Genomic DNA, 19,914 nt, shown 5'->3' on the forward strand with positions numbered 1-19,914 from the left:
CATTTGTATAAACACCACAGTATGGAGTGTCTCCATTATGAGGAAAGACTGGCCAAGTTGGGGTTGTTTATTCTGGGTTCTTAAGGGGAGATATGGTAACTATGTATAAATATATACGGGGATAATATAATAATCTCTCTGATGCTTTATTTACCAATAAGTTCTTCCAATGGACACAAGGGCATTTAGAAGAAAGGTTCCATCTAAATATTTGGAAAGGTTTTTTTGCAGTGGGAGCTGTGAAGTTTATCTCCTTTAATTAGTTTATTAGGGATTAAATAGATTCAAGAAGGGTTTGGGTGTTTATTCGGCAAATGAGAAATTACATGGTTATTGAAAATAGGTTTCCTAAATGCAACAGAGGGGAAGTGTTTAAGAGCCTACGAAGTAATAAATGGAGGAGGACTGATACCTATAAATGAGTTAATCATGCCATCAGAACAGAAACCACAACACAGCTTCCAGTATACCCAACTAACACATTGGTATAAGGGATCACTAATAAAAGAGATTAAATCAAACAATATCACGCCCTTTGAGAAATTGATACAAACAAATATATCTCCAACACATACGGTATCATTAGGAGTTAAAATCATAAATCAGATGAAGTTTCAAAAACGACCGACATACGCTACAAATTGGGAAAAAGAGATTGGACGCGTTTTTATAGATAACGACTGGCAGAAGGCTTTTGTCCTCACTCACAAGATGAGTATAGCAGCAAAAGTACAAGAAACGAATTTCAAAATACTCACAAGGTGGTATCTATATCCAACGAAATTAAAAAAAATCTACCCAGCAACTACAGACCAGTGCTGGAGAAACAGGCACGCTTTTACACATCTGGTGGACATGTCCTAAAATAAGACTGTTTTGGGAACAGATCAATAAACATATGACACAAGCAACAGGGGTAAACCTACCAGATGTACCTGAGGTGTGGCTATTGTCTATGATACCAGGCCCTATGAAGAAGATTAAAAACAGCTTTATATGATTTGCATTACAAGCTGCAAGAGGAGTAATTCCGAGGAAATGGAAATCGAACTATCCCCCCTCAGTAGAAGAGTGGATACAAGAAATTGAATTTATGAGGAAAATGGAGGAAATTATCTCCTATGCTAATAGTACACAGGATAATTATATCTCTATTTGGTCGGCATGGACAAGGTATAAAGATACAACCGAATATAAAAATCTTAGGGCAATAGATATCCACAATAGCCATACAGTCTAAGCAGAGCTAACTGCGCCTAGAAACAAGATAGTGGTGGGATGACTACATGTCTCTATTCTTCTTAGGGTCTTCTTACTGGAGAATCCTTTTTTTATTTATTTATTTTTATTTTTTTCTATTACAATATTATATTGCAACGCAAAAATGCGGAAATTGTGATGATATGGAAATTGTATGTGAAATGGACAAAATGCGATATTTTTATATGTTGTAAATCCTTTTTTTTTATAAAGAAAAAAAGAAAATAAAGATAAAGTATATAAAAAAAATACGTTTTATTGAGAAAAGAGAAAAAAGAATGACCCAAAATATTGCACCATCCCATTTAGTATTCCATAGATCCCAAGAACAAATTGCTTTAAAATTTAACCTTTATTGGTATATATTAAAAATAGAAAATGAACCAAGGGTGAAAAATGTGTATTAAAATTACAATCAGGTGGAGCACATTTGTTTGCTCTATTGTGCAATGTATCCCGGATGCTTATAGACTAATCATGCTCCAAAATAGATGAGATTATATGGGAAGCATCATAATGGTGATCAATTGCATCTAGTGATGTCAGTGGAGACAAGAGGCCCTGTGCAGTAACATACAATTGCCCAAACTGTTTGTTCACTTTAAGATACAAGATAGATACACAAGTTACAATCACTTGTGTGATAGAGTTATAATATGGGCATAATTCCGTTACGCCTCTGTGCACTCTAAACTATCAGCGAGGTAAGTTTTCCTCGTCCACGAAGCGTGTAGTGCACAGCCCTATTGGTAAGAGATAGGAGATCGGCGTTCTTTTCTAACAGCGTTAGTCGCTGATTGCTAAGGTGCCAGTCCCCCACCGATCAGTGACACTCCCCCAGCCAAGATCGTATTACACAAAGTAGCGTCTATTGCTGTAAGGAGTCACTAGAATTTGAGCAAGTAGTTTCCCTGCCTGATTGAGCTAAAAGAAAACCGGCGCCTGACGCGCGTTTCGCTCGCTCAGCGAGCTTTGTCAAGGCCTTAGCAATCAGCGACTAACGCTGTTAGAAAAGAACGCCGATCTCCTATCTCTTACCAATAGGGCTGTGCACTACACGCTTCGTGGACGAGGAAAACTTACCTCGCTGATAGTTTAGAGTGCACAGAGGCGTAACGGAATTATGCCCATATTATAACTCTATCACACAAGTGATTGTAACTTGTGTATCTATCTTGTATCTTAAAGTGAACAAACAGTTTGGGCAATTGTATGTTACTGCACAGGGCCTCTTGTCTCCACTGACATCACTAGATGCAATTGATCACCATTATGATGCTTCCCATATAATCTCATCTATTTTGGAGCATGATTAGTCTATAAGCATCCGGGATACATTGCACAATAGAGCAAACAAATGTGCTCCACCTGATTGTAATTTTAATACACATTTTTCACCCTTGGTTCATTTTCTATTTTTAATATATACCAATAAAGGTTAAATTTTAAAGCAATTTGTTCTTGGGATCTATGGAATACTAAATGGGATGGTGCAATATTTTGGGTCATTCTTTTTTCTCTTTTCTCAATTAAACATTTGTTATATCTCACTTGACCCTGCACACCATTTTTGGTTTCTTGGTTGGTGGGAGGTGCTGCAGACCCTATTACATTTTGCATTATATAAAAAAAATAGCCAGTTCTCCATTTCTTCAGTGCCCAAGCAGGCTTCAGTTGTACTTTTCCTGCTCAAGCATATTTTTGACTTTGACTACTCTGGTTTTTGACTCCTGCCTGTTTCCCGACCTTGATTCCTGTTGCCTCCTGTTGAAATGATTTTCATGAGCAGATCTGAGTCATTCAGTTTCCGACCCGGAACATCAAAAATTTGACGAAAAGGGGAAAGAAAAACTGTGGAGTCATGTACGAGGGGATCGTCTCTACGGAGGCCGTATCGGATCCTTGGTTGATACCAAGGATCAGATACGGCCTCCGAATACGCCATTCGTTTCTGGACTCTAGCTGCATAAGTGTCTTGGAACAACGATGCGCTTATTACAGCTTTCTGGAGGGGGCTTTGTGAGGATCTTAAGGACGAGCTGGTTACTCATTCCTTTGAAGAATTCGTTATCTTCATTGTCAAGATAGATTGCAGGATGAGGGAGAAGCCTTCACTCAAGTCTCGTGCCCGCAAACTTGTGGTTACAACCGTCATCAGATCTGAGTTTCCTCCTCCTGTGGCTTTCACTCCACTGGTTTACGATGAACCTATGCAGATCGGAGCTACACGCAACTCCCGAGGAGAGAACCCATAGAAAGAATGCTGGTCTCTGTATGTATTGCGGCCTCGCTGCACATCTGCTGAGATCCTGTCCTAACAGGCCTCAGAATCAGGAAAATGCTCCAGCCTAGGTCTGATGGGGAAGTCTCCCCCAGGCAAGATTTCTGCACACCTTCTTACCTACAGATCTCGTATGTTTCTCCCTGCTTCCCTTTCCCACCCTGTCTAGTACGTTTTCCTGTCAAGCTTTTCTGGATTCTTGGGAGGCAGGAAATTTCATTTTTGCTAAGCTAAGTCCTATTCCTCTTAAGACCCCTCTTTCTGCCCAGGCTGTGGATGGCAGACCAATTTTACCCAGTGTTCTTTCTTCTGCTACTACACCAGTCCTAATTCAAGTTGGCAGTCTTCATGAGAGAAGATTCCTGCTCATTGATTGCCCTGAGACTCCCATCATTTTGAGATTTCCTTGGCTTCGACTTCATAACCCTTCCATTGACTGGCCTACCGGGGAACTTACGGCCTGGAGCCTGTTTTGCCGTTCCAATTGTATTTCCTCTTCAGTTATTCCTGTGGCCACCTCATCCCTGCTTCTAGCAACCAATTCTCTTCTTCCTAATGCCTACAAGGATTTTGTGGATGTGTTTGAGAAGAGAAATGCCGAAGTCTTACCTCCTCATTGTTCATATGATTGTCCTATTGACCTGATTCCCGGGCTCCATTCCTCCTATGGGAGGAACTTATCCCTTATCATGCCTGAGACTCAGGCCATGAAAGAGTATATTCTGGAGAATCTATCTAATGGGTTCATGAGGAAGTCTACGTCTCCAACCGGAACGGGTTTCTTTTTCATTCAGAAAGGATGGTACTCTTAGACCATGCATTGATTACTGTGCCTTGAACAAGATAACCATAAATAATCGTTATTCCTTACCTCTGATTCCAAAATTATTCGACAGACTAAGGGAAGCCAAAGTCTTCAGCAAGTTAGACTTACGAGGCGCTTATAACCTTATCCGTCAGGGTGATGAGTGCAAGACGCCTTCAACCGGGATGGCCATTATGAATATTTGGTCATGCCGTTTGGCTTGTGCAATGTGCCCGCGGTCTTTCAAGATTTCGTCAACGATGTCCTTCGTGACTTTTTACAAACTTGTGTCTATTTGGATGATATTTTGGTTTACTCGTATATCTGATCATCTTTTCCAAGTTAAACAAGTTCTTCTCAAATTATGGGAGAATTGCTTTTACGCCAAGCTTGAAAAGTGTGAGTTTCACAAGTCCACAATCTCCTTTTTGGGTTTTTCTTTAGATTCAACTTTTTTATATATCTTATCGATCTGGTTGAAAAACACTAAGGTGGATGTTTTGTCCCAATGTGGTGGCACCTACTTCTCTTTCATGGTCGAATTTGTCTAATGGGGAACATCCTCGTGAGTGTCCTCCTGGCAAGATTTTTGTGCCCCAGCAAACGGTTGCCCAAGTCCTCGAATGGGCCCATTCTTCTAAAGTTTCCAACAATCCTGGCATCAAGAAGACTCACAACTTCATTTCAAGATAGTGTTGGTGGCCTTCTATGTTTAAAGATGTTAAGCTTTTTGTCTCAGCCTGCACTGTGTGTGCACAGCAGAAGACTCCTCGTTCCCTACCATGTGGTCTTCTTCAACCTTCACCCATTCATTTTCAACCCTGGTTATATGTGGCTATGGACTTCATTGTGGACTTGCCTAAGTCTCTGGATATGACTACTATTTTAGTAGTAGTAGACAGGTTCTCCAAGATGGCCCATTTTGTTTTCTTTTCTGCAGTGCCTAAGCTGGCTTCAGTTGTACTGTTACTGCTCAAGCGTATTTTTGACTACTCTGGTTTCTGACTCCTGCCTGTTTTCCGACCTTGTTCTTGCCGCCTGCCTAGACCCTTCTGCATGATGGACTACGTTTTTGCCTAGTCCTTGTCGGTACCTCATTTTGGATTTTTTTTTATCTAAATGCACGCCTCCTCTGTGGTTCCGCAGCAGAAAGGTCGTCGGTGAACATCGGAAACCCGAGTGCGTCTGAGTGTACCCACCGTCTTCTGAAAGGTTCCAGGCTGACATGAACGTTACACAGTGACCAAGGAGGAAGCCCAAAAGGGTAACAAAGTCCAAGCGAAGTATCCAAAGTGTTAAACAAAGTTTGTGGTCTTTATCCAGGCAGACAACAGGCAGCAAGATTCATGGTAGGAAGGAAAACCGAGGTCAAGATCAGGCAGAGCCGGGCCAGACCAGCCAGGTGCCCTAGGCAACCTGGCCACGTGCGGCTCCGGCTGAGCGCGTGCATGCGCGAATTAGCGCAAGCGCAGAAGTGTCAAGCGATGTGTGCACATGCCCCCCCCTGGACTTGTACTCAGTGCTCAGTGTCAGGTTGGATTCAATGATTTACAATACCGAAGTGGCTTTTAAGTGATGTCAGGGGCAGAACATCAGCTGATCTGTTCTTTTACTACTTTATTTGATCTGAATGGTTAGTGGCAGGTCGGGAGATGGGGAAGTCTGATCATTTGAGGATTCGAACGATCGGATCTTTGCATCTATGGCGAGCTTTACAGTATCCCTGTGTGTGTCTGAGTCTGTCTGTGCGACTGTGCGTGTGTGTGACTATGTGTGTGTGAGTCTGTGTGTGTTTGACTGTGTTTGTGCCTTAGTCTGTGTGTGCTTGAGTCTTTGTGTCTGTGTGTGTGACTGTGTGTGTGTGTGTGTGTGTGTGTGTGTGCCTGAGTCTGTGTGTGTGTGCCTGAGTCTGTGTGTGACTGTGTGTGTGTGTGTGACTGCGTGTGTGCGCCTGACTCTGTGTTTGTGACTGTGTGTGTGACTGCGTGTGCCTGATAGGGCTGCCATCTGGCCGGTATTTTACCAGCCTGGCTGGTAAAAATGATGGTTGATCCCAATGTTATTAATAGGGAAAAAAAGATAAATATATAGGAAGGCAAGTATTTTTTTCCATAAAAGATGGCCTGAGTCTGTGTGTGCCTGACTCTGTGTTTGTGCCTTTGTGGGTGTGTGTGACTGTGTGTGTGCCTGAGTTGGTGCCTGTGTGTGTGCCTGAGTCTGTGAGTATACCTGAGTCTGTGTGTCTGAGATAGGACTGGAACAAGGGGTAGGCAGAAGAGGCACCTGCCTAGGGCGCAACGAAAGGGTGGCGCTGGGCCACCCCCTAGTCCAGTGATTCCCAACCAGTAGCTCGTGAGCAACATGTTGCTCCCCAACCCCTTGGATGTTGCTCTCAGTGGCCTCAAAGCAGGTGCTTATTTTTGAATTCAAGGCTTGGAGGCAAGTTTTGGGCTGCATAAAAACCAGGTGTCCAACCAAACAGAGGCTCCTGTAGGCTGCCAGTCCACATAGGGGCTACTAATAGTCAATCACAACCCTTATTTGGCACTACCCAGGAACATTTTTCATGCTTGTGTTGCTCCCCAACTAATTTTACATCTGAATGTTGCTCACGGGTGGAAAAAGGTTTGGGACCCCTGCCCTAGTCCATGTTTGCTGCTTTCCCCTCCCTCTCCCTTCCCCTCCAGCGCGCTTCCCTTCCTCTCCCCTCTCCTCCGGCACTTTGCCCTCCCCCTCCCCTTCAGTGATCTCCCCTGCCCTTAACCTCCGGCGATCTGCGCATGTGTGTTGGGGGCATGCACCCACGGAGGGGAGCCGGGTCATCCAGGGTAAATTTGAAAGTTACTGGAAGTGGGAGAGGCTGAGCAGAGGCGGTGTCCTTCAGCTATATGGCGGGTGTACAGTTGGTGGAATGAGAGGCTCAGTATCAGCCTGTGCAAGAAGTAGATGACTTTTTTCTTGTGAGCAGTGTTTAAAGGAGCTGCAGTATGTTAAACAAGGTAATATAAGAAAGCAGCTAAAACGTCTAGATCCATTCAGCAACGTGAAGAACAGGAAATGCCAGCTACTGTTAATACTGTTCGGGGTGCACGTTACAGAGGGGAGCGCAGTGGCCGGCCAGGTCGCCTAGGGTGCCCAGTCAGCTTGGCCCAGCACTGGTCTGAGTCTGTGTGTGCCTGAGTCTGTGTGAATATGTCTGAGTCTGTGTGTGTATGTGTGCCTGACGCTGTGACTGTGTGTGTGCCTGAGTCTCTGTGTGTGCCTGAGTCTGTGTGTGTGTGTACTAGAGTCTGTGCCTGAGTCTGCGCCTGCCTAAGGTTGTGCATATGTGTTTGCCTGCGTGTGTCTGAATCTGCATAAAGAGAACACGATAAAAAAAATGTGACAATTTCAAGTGACTATTGAGAAAGAAGTGGAGAAAAAGGAAATGGCAAAGGGGGGTATTTTAAAAAGGCAAGTACAGAAAAGAAAATGGGGTAGATAAATTATTGCATACATAAAAGAAAATGGAATTGTAGTGGACAGCATCAAAGGAAAAGTGTACAGGAGGGGGGCTGAGAAGAACCACTGAGGGATGGAAACAAGAACAAAATATGTATAAAAAAATGTTAAATTATGAAAGTTGTAAAAGTGGCAAAACATAAAAAGGAGAAGTAGTCCTTTAAAGTGAAGTGAACTTTTGATAACAAGGTATACCATGCATACATGCATACTATAAGCTTTAAGAAGGGTTGGATCAACTTGTACTATGTTCTATCTTCCATAACCCTGTATTCCCTCCCTTGCTAAAAAGCCATATTATAGAAAAGCTTTGTAGATACTGAAACCAAAATATTGGTACAAGTAATTTGTGAGATTCCTTGCCCCCCCCCGGAAGATTTTCTGCGGACACCCATGGTAGGTGACAGAGCAGGTACGTGCCTGGCGCCTCCCCAGCTTTGCACCCTAGGCACGTGCCTACTCTACCTACCCCTAGTTCCGGGCCTGAGATCAGGAACCAGTCCAAAATAGTAGCAAAAGCACACCCAAGAATGTAGAGTAGAAATCCTATACACTGGCAGTGTTTTTAGTCCTTTGCCGGCTTTTAAAGTTTGAATTTGGCGCTATTGCGCTGCATGTTGACACCGACATCCCATAACGGCTTGATGACATCACTGTGCCATGATGCAGCATCTTCTTCTCCTGGGCACAGCCGCACAGCCATCTTGCAAGCGGCACGGAGGAGGAGAGGAGTGCCATTGGGCGCTCCTCACACATTTGTTCAGAATTCTGATTATTTGTGAGTTCAGAATCCAGTGTCAAATAAACTTTGTCTTTCACCTCAAGTGGTCTCTGGTTCTTGAAATTCCACAACAGTTCAAGGGATTATCAGCAACATAACATATGGCAAAATGGAATTTGCTTACCACCTGCTTCTGTGATGGGGAAAGAAATTCTGAAGGTTTAAGCACTTCTATAGCAGAAAAAATATTTTTTATCATCACTAAAACTGGAAAGTGAACACTACCAAATGCTTCCATCACCTCCATACTCTATGTTGTCTCTGGAGCCAAGAATGGCACACATATAAAAATAGAGAAATTTCAGTCTCCCTGAGTGCCATTGACTCATGGGGACTTCCCTTTACAAACAGGCTGAGGTGCACAACACTCTGGAAAGGGCTCTTATTAAGTATCTCAGAGATGTTGTATATTGGCTCACGTATTGTAACCCAATGGTATGAGCTTAACACATGGCAAGTTTTCATTTCAGTTTATTTCCACTTCAAGGAAAGACTATTACCATGGAAACAGAAGTAATTGGAGGGTCAGTCAAGCAGATAACATGGAGAGTTTCTAGACCTCGGTGAAAGAAGAGCAAAAGAGTTGGGAAATAAATGCTGCCTAATAGCTGTGCTCAACATGCAAACGGGAAGAGTGAATGGGAGGCAATGACACCATTAGGGCCAGTTGAGGGGATCTCAGGTATTCTGCATTAATGAGAATTAAAGTACAGATAAATACTGAATTGGATCATTATGTTCTGTCACAATGGACCTTGAATGATGCCCTGAGATCTACCACCCATAAAGTGTCATCTCCTTAATCTATTACTAGCTAATGGCTCCCAAGTACAAGAAAAATACACCAGCAATATATGTCCATATTTTACTCACAGAAAAATAGATTTGCATAACTCAACCTGATCCTATCGGAGGAGGAGAAGGGTCAAGAGAGTCTACACTACAATCTGGGAATAGTATGTATGTAATAGAATGTCTTGCCAGGGTTATTCCAGTACCATAATTTGCTAATCTGAAAAAACACATAGGTATGTTGTTCAGCCATTGTATTAAACTTTGATCCAGAGGGAGGCAACCTGTTCCTGTGTAAATTGTCCATTGAAAATATAATTACAACAACACACAGCAGCAGTTTTATGGGTCATTGACCCACCCTGAGACTTTTTTAATATTATATTTTTTAATTATAATTTAAACTGCTGATGATTTGCTGTTACTGGACTGAGCACATTGTGTAGACACCAAACCACCTCTCTTTTTAAAAATATTCTTTTTCTCTCCCATCTATAAAAGATAAAATGCTGGCTGGGTGATATATACTTACAATAGCAAGAGACTCCATAATCTTTGAGGGAACATTACTTTCCATCTGTAATCTCCAGGAGTGCAACCTCAGAGTGAAGAAAGTTTGGCCAACCTTGGATTAGTTTTAGTTTATTGACTGTTCAGTGTTATTGTTACAGACCCATTTTATCTGTTGCTAGCAGCTCATGCAGAAATACACATACAATTTCTTGGTGTAGTTTTGACACTTATGCGTTAAAAGGACTTGCTAAAGGATTCATTTAAAGGGGTTGTTCAACTTAAAATTAACTGTTAGTATGATGCAGTATTTCATTTTTATGTATGTTTTTTTAGTATTTAGCTTCTTGTTCAACTCTCCTTTTACTAGGTTCCCAATTATCCTAGCAACCAGGCAGTGGTTTAATGTGAGACTGATAAATAAGAGTCTGAACAGAAAGATAAGTAATAAAATAATAACAATAGTTTTTTGGCTGCTGTGCCAGTAACTCCCCAGTTAAAAATGGAAGTTGCCATTAATTTAGGCTGCTGTGCCATTTGCAGCCCATCCAGTACTTTCAACCCAGTAAGGGCCCCCCCCCCCATCGGTACACAACTGTTTTGGGACATAGGTGTGCACACCGGGGTTTAAAGGGTTTTACAGGGGCTGATCTTGGTGAATTGTTATAGTTAATGCAGTGTTAGCAGAGTCCTAATTGTCCTACTATTGTTAATTTTCTAACTAATTCTATCTTAAAGCTGCAGCTGTTCAATTAAGTTAGGTTGTGCCTGTTGCACTGCCGTCTTGTGTGCATGGTTACTGGGGCCTTGGGGTGTCACCGGGTTAAGGAAAGCAGAGTCATATATATCACTGCCAACACCTACGGGAACAATGCAGGCCCTTTAAATTATTCAAAGACAAAACCATCCTGTCTATGGAAAAAGATTAATGGATATTGGATATATATATTTTTTTTTTAGATTCTCCCACTGCAAATTGGATCACTCATTATTCACAGATCACAGCATTTGACAATAATGTGTGGGGACACTGTTGTTGGCCTGCTTATTGCTAGACACTTGTTTTAGCACGGTGTTGTGTGCCTCATGCTCCAGTATGCTCTCCCTTCTAACAAACCCTATTATTTTTTTCTATTAAAAAGAGAGTGATAGACATTATCCCACCCTTGTGCAATTTTGTTTGGGTTTTCTTTTTCTGTTAACCATGTTGCCTGTGCATTGTTATTGTATGTGGTTTCTTGAAACGTGCAGTGCACTGGTTTTGTTTTCTAATTCTGTCACTTGTATAATTATTGCATTCATTTATTCTCTCTCCTCAGATTCTGTGACCGAAGTGAAAACAGATATTTATGTCACCAGCTTTGGTCCTGTGTCAGACACAGATATGGTGAGTGAATTGTCTCTTTTCTGTTCAGTCTTCCTTTGCCTTTTCCTTGCCACTGCCATATGCAGTTTTTTATGCTGCCCAAAATGTATTACATTTCATACTATGCTACAGGGTTGTAGTGGCCTGGCGGGAAACCGGGAAAAAAACATGTGGGCCGGGCCCTCATGGGCCCCTGCCGGGTCAGACTCCCTCTTCCGATCTCCTGGTCCTAAATATAAAAAAAAAATTGCCCGGCACTGTGCGCGCTGTGCAGCTCCATGTTCGCATGCACGCCGCGTGGCTTTGGTCACGCGGCGTCGCGGTAGGGGGGCCAGGGAGCCTGGAGGGGGGCCCTGGACAGCGAGTCCCAGTAGGCCCCGGGCCCCCCAGGTCCGACCCTGCTTTGCTATGTATTATGTATACAGAATAACAGGCAAAGGATCAATTAACTGCCACAAGGAGTTCATGTAAGCCTACACAGAACTCTGACCTCCACCCAACATGGAAAGGGCCCTCTCCACGCCGTCTTGTATGCCGGACAAAAGTATGTCTAAGCCTATATCATTAAGATGAACCCCATCTGCCAACATTAACAAAAGGGTGTTACCACCCAAACTTTTCTAAGCACCAGGCGGGAGAATCTTTGGTTTAAAAGCTTGTGAGCCCTATCTACCGCTGCGACAATCCTGGCTCAGTGCCAAACCAGACTGGGTACCACCTCCGACCAGACTAGAAAGACCAGAAAGAACAGGGGAAAACGAGTGATTTTATAAGCTCGGCTAAAGCGAACCACCTCAGGGATAGCATTCCACTGACACCTCTCCATATTACATGTGTGCCAGAAAAACCAAGGTTTTTCCACTTGGACGAATCTCTGCACGTTGTGCTGCCCCACAGATGTAAGAGTGCCGAATCAAAAGTACAATGGGAGAAGCACTGCCCGGAAACAATTAGTTAGTCAAGAGTTGTGGCCAAATGTAACTGGAATAACATTTCAATTTCCATCTGCCTATATTCTTTAGCTGCTCCTCACTCATGCCTTGTGCACTCGCCTCTGTGGTGGCCCCAATTCAGATGGAATGAGTCCAGAATTACTTGAAGTTAAGGCCTAAATTAACCAGACATTTTTTTAAAATTGGCTTCAAATTGGTATTTCGTTAGTGGAGAACCATCCTCGTGTGACAAAAAACGCTCAACTTTTTTCCTGAGTTCTACAAATGCCCCAGCGGTGTCACAGGGCATACTAAGTTGTTAATAGAGGATAGTGTAACCCATGTGCTCTGCCCGTATATGTCTGTTTTTCACTTTCAGATTTTGAAGTGTATGAAGGTGCTACCGATGCTAACATCCTCTGCCTTGGTTCAGGTCATGGGAACTAGTTTGCTGCTGCAAAGTGCTCCAAACAATGCTAAGCCGAACGCTGTCTGGAATAGAGTTACCTCATACTGCGTACTAACTACCTGTTGTGCCACCTTTAGTAATTGATAAAGCAGCGCAAAAGAGATGGGCCTACGGCTCTCCTTTTGTACTACCTCCTTTTTCAACCCTTTAAGTGCTTGTGAGCAAAATGTTTTGTGATATCATTCCATCCAGTAAGTTTAAAATAAAAAGTCTTGGGCCACAACTGCACAGTAACCCTGTGCCCTCAATTGTAACAGATATTCGACTGTGTACCTACCATACACCAACTGTGAGCCATGCTTTACCATGGCCTCTCCAAGTTGCCGGTGTAACTGATGTTTGTATCATACTCATAAATTGTTTTCCACGAGCAGGGCTGGACTGGGAGTAAAAAGCAGCCCTGGCAAAAAATCAAAGCAGCCCACACAGAAATGCGTGCTAGTCTTTTACTTACACATGAATATATATATATATATATCTCCAAATATATATTAGGTTAAAACTGCAATACATTATGTGCATAAAATTAAGGTTACCTGCATGAACTTTCACCCATAAATACTCTTTTAAGAATCCTATTGAAATTAATGGAGAGAGGCAGAATTTCAGACTAGTGAACTGTGGTGATCTCTAACTTCACTCTTTGATAAATATGCCCCTATGAATAGCAATACATAAGTTACTTAATAAAAATACATCTGTAGCCTTTCAAAGTAGTAAGTGACCACCATTTGAAGACCAATTGCAAAGTTCAAAAAATATGAAGACCAAGCAGGTTAAAAAACATGCCACAGCTTACAATGTACAGTATAATACAAATGCACAGCCCCCCCCCCCACCAAATAATTTGAAATGCTGGTCATCTGAGAGCCTTTGCTGCTGTTTCTTCAGACTGCTGAGACACTGCTGACCCACTCTCAGTCCAGTCCACAGGTCACCTTTCAGCACCAGCTCTGCTTTGCCCCAGAAAAATGCCTCTCCACAGCTTCCCCGAGGAATAATACAGCTCCAGTTTGTTTTTAAATTAACCAGCATGTGGTGACGTCACGCAGGTGTCCTGTCCACAAATTCAAAGTTTCTGCAGTCCTATCCCCCTCCCTCTCTCTGCTCTGTGGAAGTGGGAGGGGGCTGCGAGCGTGAGGGTCATCCTGCCATGCCAGAGAGTGGGGGAGGAACCAGAGCAGAGGAACTGGACATACAGCAGACAGTGGGTCACGGATTTGTTTAAAGATAAACTGATTAGGTGGCCGGCCATTCTTTTCAGAACAGGCACTGACACTGGTGGCTATGATTAATCGATAGAAGTGAAGAGCTGCGCCGCATCTAATCAGACAACGGGCGGCCCTCTTAAACACAAAGCAGAGTGGTCCCTGGGGAATTTGACCGAGCAAACAGATAACCAGTCCGGGCCCGTCCACCAGGGGCAACAGGGAAGGTGGGCATTCTGTCCCTTCCTCTTCCACCTCGGGAGCCAGATGCCAGAATGTTGACCATACCCGGCACATTCCTGGCACAAAACCAAATGTTATGGGCTAAGCACAGGTATTCCAAATGAGGTGAGGAGGCAGAAGTTAACCTGTTAATACAATGTACCACACTCATGTTGTCTGTCCAGAAGCAAATCTTTTTATTGGCCATGCATGGAGCCCACAGTTCAAGAGCCGCCACTATAGGGAAGAGCTCTAACAAGGTACTTACCTGCGGAGACCCAAATCATGCCAGCTTTCCAGCTTGCGTCCCGCACACCAGGACTTCCCCAGTATGGCCCCAAAACCTGTTGAGCCAGCAGCGTGTACAAGACATTTTACTTTTTGGGACCTCCTCCTCTAAGAGGCAGGTATGGCCATTGTAAATGCCTAGGAAAGAATGCAATACATTTAAATCATCCTGCAAAATGCTTTGATATAGGTTTATGATGGTGTAGCCAGAGACAGCCTTTGGCAAAAAACCATTGGCATAATGTGGCAAGCGAAGACTAATAGCCCTAGGAGGGACTGCATTTTTTGCAATGTTGCCTTTTTGCAGTTTTGCACCACCGTTATGGTCTCCCTTAGATTATCTAACTTATCTTGGGGCAACCGAAATACCCTGAGGTCCATGTCCATCTCTGTGGTGTTCATGCAAATGGCCTGTAGATGTCACTGTGCTCATACTTATAATGTGCATACTTCCTGGTAGCTTAAAAAGTGAAAGTGAAAGCTTACTGTTGTGTAATGCCTGCATGAATCTGCTAATAAAGCACTCTACTCATCCTCGGCTACACAAAACATAACAAATGGCGACAAGGATGGCTCTTCTACCTCTGCAGCAGCCTGCACATTTTCTTCCAAACCTTGGTGAGCCTACCATACCTTTTACTGCTTGGATCTGTATGTTTGAAAACTACATTATTGCTGCTGACCAAGTGGAGATTTCTGCTGTTAGAAAGCGTGCTTTACTTATTCACTGCCTGGGAGCAGAGGGACAGCGTATATTTTATACATTACCATTACCTGATGAGACTTATGAACTGCTCTTAATTCTATAAAGAACTTTTTCATGCCAAGAGTAAATGTGGTTGCTGAAAGATATAAATTCCGCCAATGTGGACAGCGTAATGGCAAATCCACAGAACAATTTGTAGCAGCTTTGAGAGAGCTGGTTGTTACCTGTGAGCAGGGCTGGAACTAGGGGTCAGGGCCGGAACTAGGGGTCAGGGCCGGAACTATGGGTAGGCAGAGTAGGCACGTGCCTAGGGCACAAAGCTGGGAGGGTGCCAGGCACGTACCTCCTCTGTCGCCTACCCCAAGTCCGGTTCCCTTCGCTGGCCAACTCGATGTTGTTTCCACGCTCTGTGCGCTTCTGCGCATGCGCACGCGAGTGCAAATTTGCGCACGCGCTCACTAAATAGGTGCTGCGACTGCCGGGCCTGCCTAGGGCGCCTGCCCAGCATGGCCCAGCACTGCTAGGGGTAGGCAGAAGAGGCACGTGCCTAGGGCGCAAATGTGGAGGGGCGCCAGGCAGGTACCTTTTCTGCCACCTTCCCCTAGCTCAGACCAGAACTGGGCCAACCCGGCCAGGCGCCCTAGGCAACCTGGCGGGCCACGGCGCCGGCTCTGTGCACGCTTGACTGCGCATGCGCAAAATTTCGCGCCAGCGCACATGCGCGAAATTTCGCACGCATGCGCAGAAGAGCATTTATGCGCACGCCACCAGCGGCAGATGGGACCGGACACGGGGTAGGCGACAGAGCAGATACGTGCCTGGCGCCCCCTCAGCTTTGCACCCTAGGCACGTGCCTACTCTGCCTACCCCTAGTTCCGGCCCTGGCTCAGACCCATGTGTCTCACATCTCAGGCAGCTCCTCTTGTCTGTTTAGTGTGTTCCTGCACTCTTCCACGCAAACACACACACACATGCGCTTGTGCTCTGACTCATGTCCCCCACCACCAGCAGCAGCTCTGGTATTACTGTCGTGTGTGCGCATGCGCGCGCACAAGCTTAAGTCTGGAATCCTCGTCATGCGTGCCACTGTGCATGCACGCGCACACGCTTGAGAAGGGGGCAACGTAGTCAGCCGAGTTGCCTAGGGCGCCCAGCTGACTTGGCCCGCCACTGCCTGTGAGTTTGGGAATCTAACAGATGAAATACTAAGAGACCAAATAGTGGAAAAAACAAACTCACCTCGCATTAGAGAGAGACTGCTCCTAGAGCAGGATTTAACCCTTGCAAAGGCTATTACAGTTGCAAGCCAAATTGAAACAGCAGTGGCAGAGGCAAAAATCTCAGTCAGGGAACTGCTGGGAATGTACAGAGTGTGAATTCAGCACTGTGGCCTAATAATGCACAGTCACAGGCAAAATACAGTGCTAAGGAAAGGGATTCATCTACACTGCAAAACCGTGCAACAAATACAAATAAAAAATACTGCTTTCGCTGTGGTTCAACACAACAAATCATGTTACATGTCCTGCAAAAGCTAAACGGTGCCGTAAATGCACAAAAGTAGGACATTTTGCTAAGATCAGCAATAGTTCTGCTAAAGATGTTCATGAAGTCACTACTACAAATGTCACATTATTAAGTGTGGATAAAGCTGGTACATTTATTCCAGACAAGTTTATATGCACTAGTGTCCATACTGCGTCTGCTGATAAGGGACACTCCATTAACCTGATGCTTGATACAGGTTCAGCTGTTTCTATACTACCAACGGATATTTTCTTGACCCGCTTGTTGCACCTGCCCTGAAACTGGTCAGTTACTTAAAGGATCCAATCCCTTTGCTTGGTTGCTTGCCAGTGACTGTACAATTTGAATCAAATACTGCAAAATGTGACTTTTACATTGTGAATAAGGGTACTGCTATACTTGAAAGGGATCTCTTTGCTGCATTAAACCTACAATTAATTGATGGTCTCATTACTACAGCACCAGTGCTGGCACACAGCCTATATCTAAAATTTCACCACAAAGCAACACTTCACTGGGTTGTGCGAAGAACTTTGTACACAAAGTTAAGTTGAGACCAGATATTGTTGGTCCTTTTACAGATGCTCTTATAGACTGAAGATTTGCTATAACCTTGATAGACTATCACAGTAAATGGCCTGAAATTGCATTTGTTTCTCATATAACATCAGCTACAGTAATAACATTTTCTGTCTACAGTCTTCAGCAGAGAAAGTAATCCAAAGGAGTTAATATCAGATAACGGACCACAGTTTGTCTCATTTGAGTTTGAATCCTTTCTGAGAGAGAGAGGAATATTGTGCATAGGAAATCTTCAGTGTATTACCCACAAACAAATGGAGAAATCGAGTGATTCAACAGAAGTCTAAAAAAAACACTACAGACAGCAAATCTTACTGGGAAATCTTGCAGAGTATTTACAACACAGTTCCTACATAACTACAGAGCAACGTGCCATGCAACAACCCAATCATCTCCAGCTGAATTATTACATGGCAGACATGGCGCACTAAGTTACATGTTGCAGACACAAAATACTGTGCCTACAAAATCATCTACTGCTGACATTGTGAAACGTCAACAAGCCAAATGCAAGGCTTATACTGACAGAAAACGTGGTGCAGGAGAAGTGCACTTTCAGCCTGGATCTTTAGTCAGAATTAAGAAACCAGGAATACTGAAACAAGGACAATCTAAATTTACTACACCACTTGAAGTGAGACGCCAGCGAGGACCATACACATATGAACTGTCTGATAGACACATATGGAATGCAACTCATCTTGCTCCGGTTAGATATGACTTTGGAGAAGCTCCATATGATAAAGGACATTTTCCTACTCCTGGTAGTTGACTGCAATAGGCCTGAGGAAAGTGAACCTATAAGGCGTACTGAAAGAATCAGAAAACTATCTGCATGGACCAAGGACTACGTGAAGGGAATAATGTATATTATTGCTTTAAAATGCATACTGTTTAATGTTGCTGTTTATTATAGTTTCCAAATGCTTTCCTGCTATAGGGGGAATATGTGGTGTTCATGCAAATCGCCTGTAGATGTCCCCAGCAGGCACATGTCGTAGTAGATGTAGCCTTCGAAATGGCACCCCAATAAATGAAAGCAATCTTTGTGAACTGGGAGGAGATGGAAGGCAGATTTTTTGTCTGATTTTGCAAGGAGGGCCACTGTGCCAGCTTGCCTGAATAATGTGACAGCCCTATCAAATAAGATACAGCCGCTGCTGCCTTGCTAATCCCTTCATTCACTGAAGTACCCTTTGGGTAGGAAAGATGGTGTATTAATCGGAATTTTCCTTTATTGGTGCCACGCCCAAAGGAGATATCTGCAAATTAGGGAAAGGCAAAGTGTCAAAGGGGCCAGCCATTCTGCTAAGCTCAACCTCATTTCTGTGTTACCACCCCTGGGTAATCTGACACCCCGCCTCTCTAGGTTTACTTGGCTTGTGTTTTTCTTCTGTGCATGATGCGCAGTTGTATGCCAAGGGCTTTAGTTGTATAAAGGTGGAGGGTTGTGTAAGGGCTGAGGAGGTTGATGAATTACAGGTGCATTAAAAAGCCCTGGTCTATTAGTATGTGATAGTTCAGGGACATCAAAAATTTCCAGCTCTTTCTTCTGAGCTGTATGTCAGTGGATCATTAAGCTCCTCAACCACATGCACCACCTGATCCGCTATGACCCTATTTGCCAGGATCGGTCTGGTACTACGTAGCCAGGGGGTAGGAGGAATCATGGAGGGTGAAAGGGGTACAACTCTCCAAGTGCCCTTGACCACAACTGATATGACCTGGGGAGTGCAATTGTGTCTGCTTCCCTGCTGTGATTGGATCCACCGCCGCATGTACCTGCACAACCACTTGCAGTTGTTGTCCTGTTAATGCGGGTATGGATGTTATTGTGGATACTGTGGCTGTCTGAGCTTAATCTAGTGGACGGGAACGGGGCAAGCCCTAGTGCTTCTTACCACCTGTCTCCCTGCTCTTTCCCCTTTCTGCTCCTGGCACAAAATGCTTTGCAGCCATTCAGTGCCCTCTTGTGCCATTCTAGCACAAATCTGATGCAAAAGTGTGTTCTCCATTGTTAAGGGTTGCGCCTCTAGCCGTGCTGGGTGCGAAGAGTGAGCCGCGGAGGAGGGCGTGTCTTTCCTATTGAAACTCGTGTGTGTGCATACGCGATGACATCACACACCGTGGAAGTGGGGTAGCAGAGAGCCACGTCGGACCGGGACTCCCTCCTCCACAGTCAGTAAAGGCTCTCGCTAGGCACTTCAGCGCTGCCCATGCAGTTTTGCAGTAAGGGGCAAAACAACAAAAATGACTACCTAACTAAGATGCCTATGTAACTGAGGCATCTACCTAATTGAGAGCACAACATTGCTACAACCAGAGCATTATTAGCAAATGCTACTTAAAGCCCTGTTTACTGATTGGAAGACTGCAGGAGAGCTCCTCCAATGAGAATAGAATATATGAGCAGGCACGTTTCAGCGGAAATTCGGCTCTGAAAGTTGGCCGCTTCGTACCGCCTGAGGAAAGAGTCTCACCTTGCCTCATAGCCGGAGCAGCCCTGCATATGAGTAAGCTAAACATAAAGTTTGTTCTTTATATAGATTATTAAGAGGTTACCCAGAAACCTCTCTAGAAGATTATATATTAATTGATCTTTCCAGAAAGCAAAAGGGTATGTTTCTAGCCACTGATAAGCTAATGCAAAATTGTGAAAGTTGTAAAATTTTGAAGTAGTGAGA

General features: G+C 44.0%; 1 protein-coding gene across 1 annotated transcript in view; it reads left to right on the top strand.

Moving 5' to 3' along the window:
- The window catches only part of gabra3.L (gama-aminobutyric acid (GABA) A receptor, alpha 3 L homeolog), a 143,797-nt gene that overhangs the window by 88,150 nt on the left and 35,733 nt on the right, over positions 1–19,914 (top strand). The window contains exon 7 of the mRNA XM_041573885.1: positions 11,250–11,317. Within this exon, the coding sequence (XP_041429819.1) occupies positions 11,250–11,317 (68 nt within the window). The remainder of the gene's footprint in view (positions 1–11,249; positions 11,318–19,914) is intronic.

Source organism: Xenopus laevis, chromosome 8L (assembly GCF_017654675.1).
Source record: "Xenopus laevis strain J_2021 chromosome 8L, Xenopus_laevis_v10.1, whole genome shotgun sequence".
Taxonomy (NCBI): Eukaryota; Metazoa; Chordata; class Amphibia; order Anura; family Pipidae; genus Xenopus; species Xenopus laevis.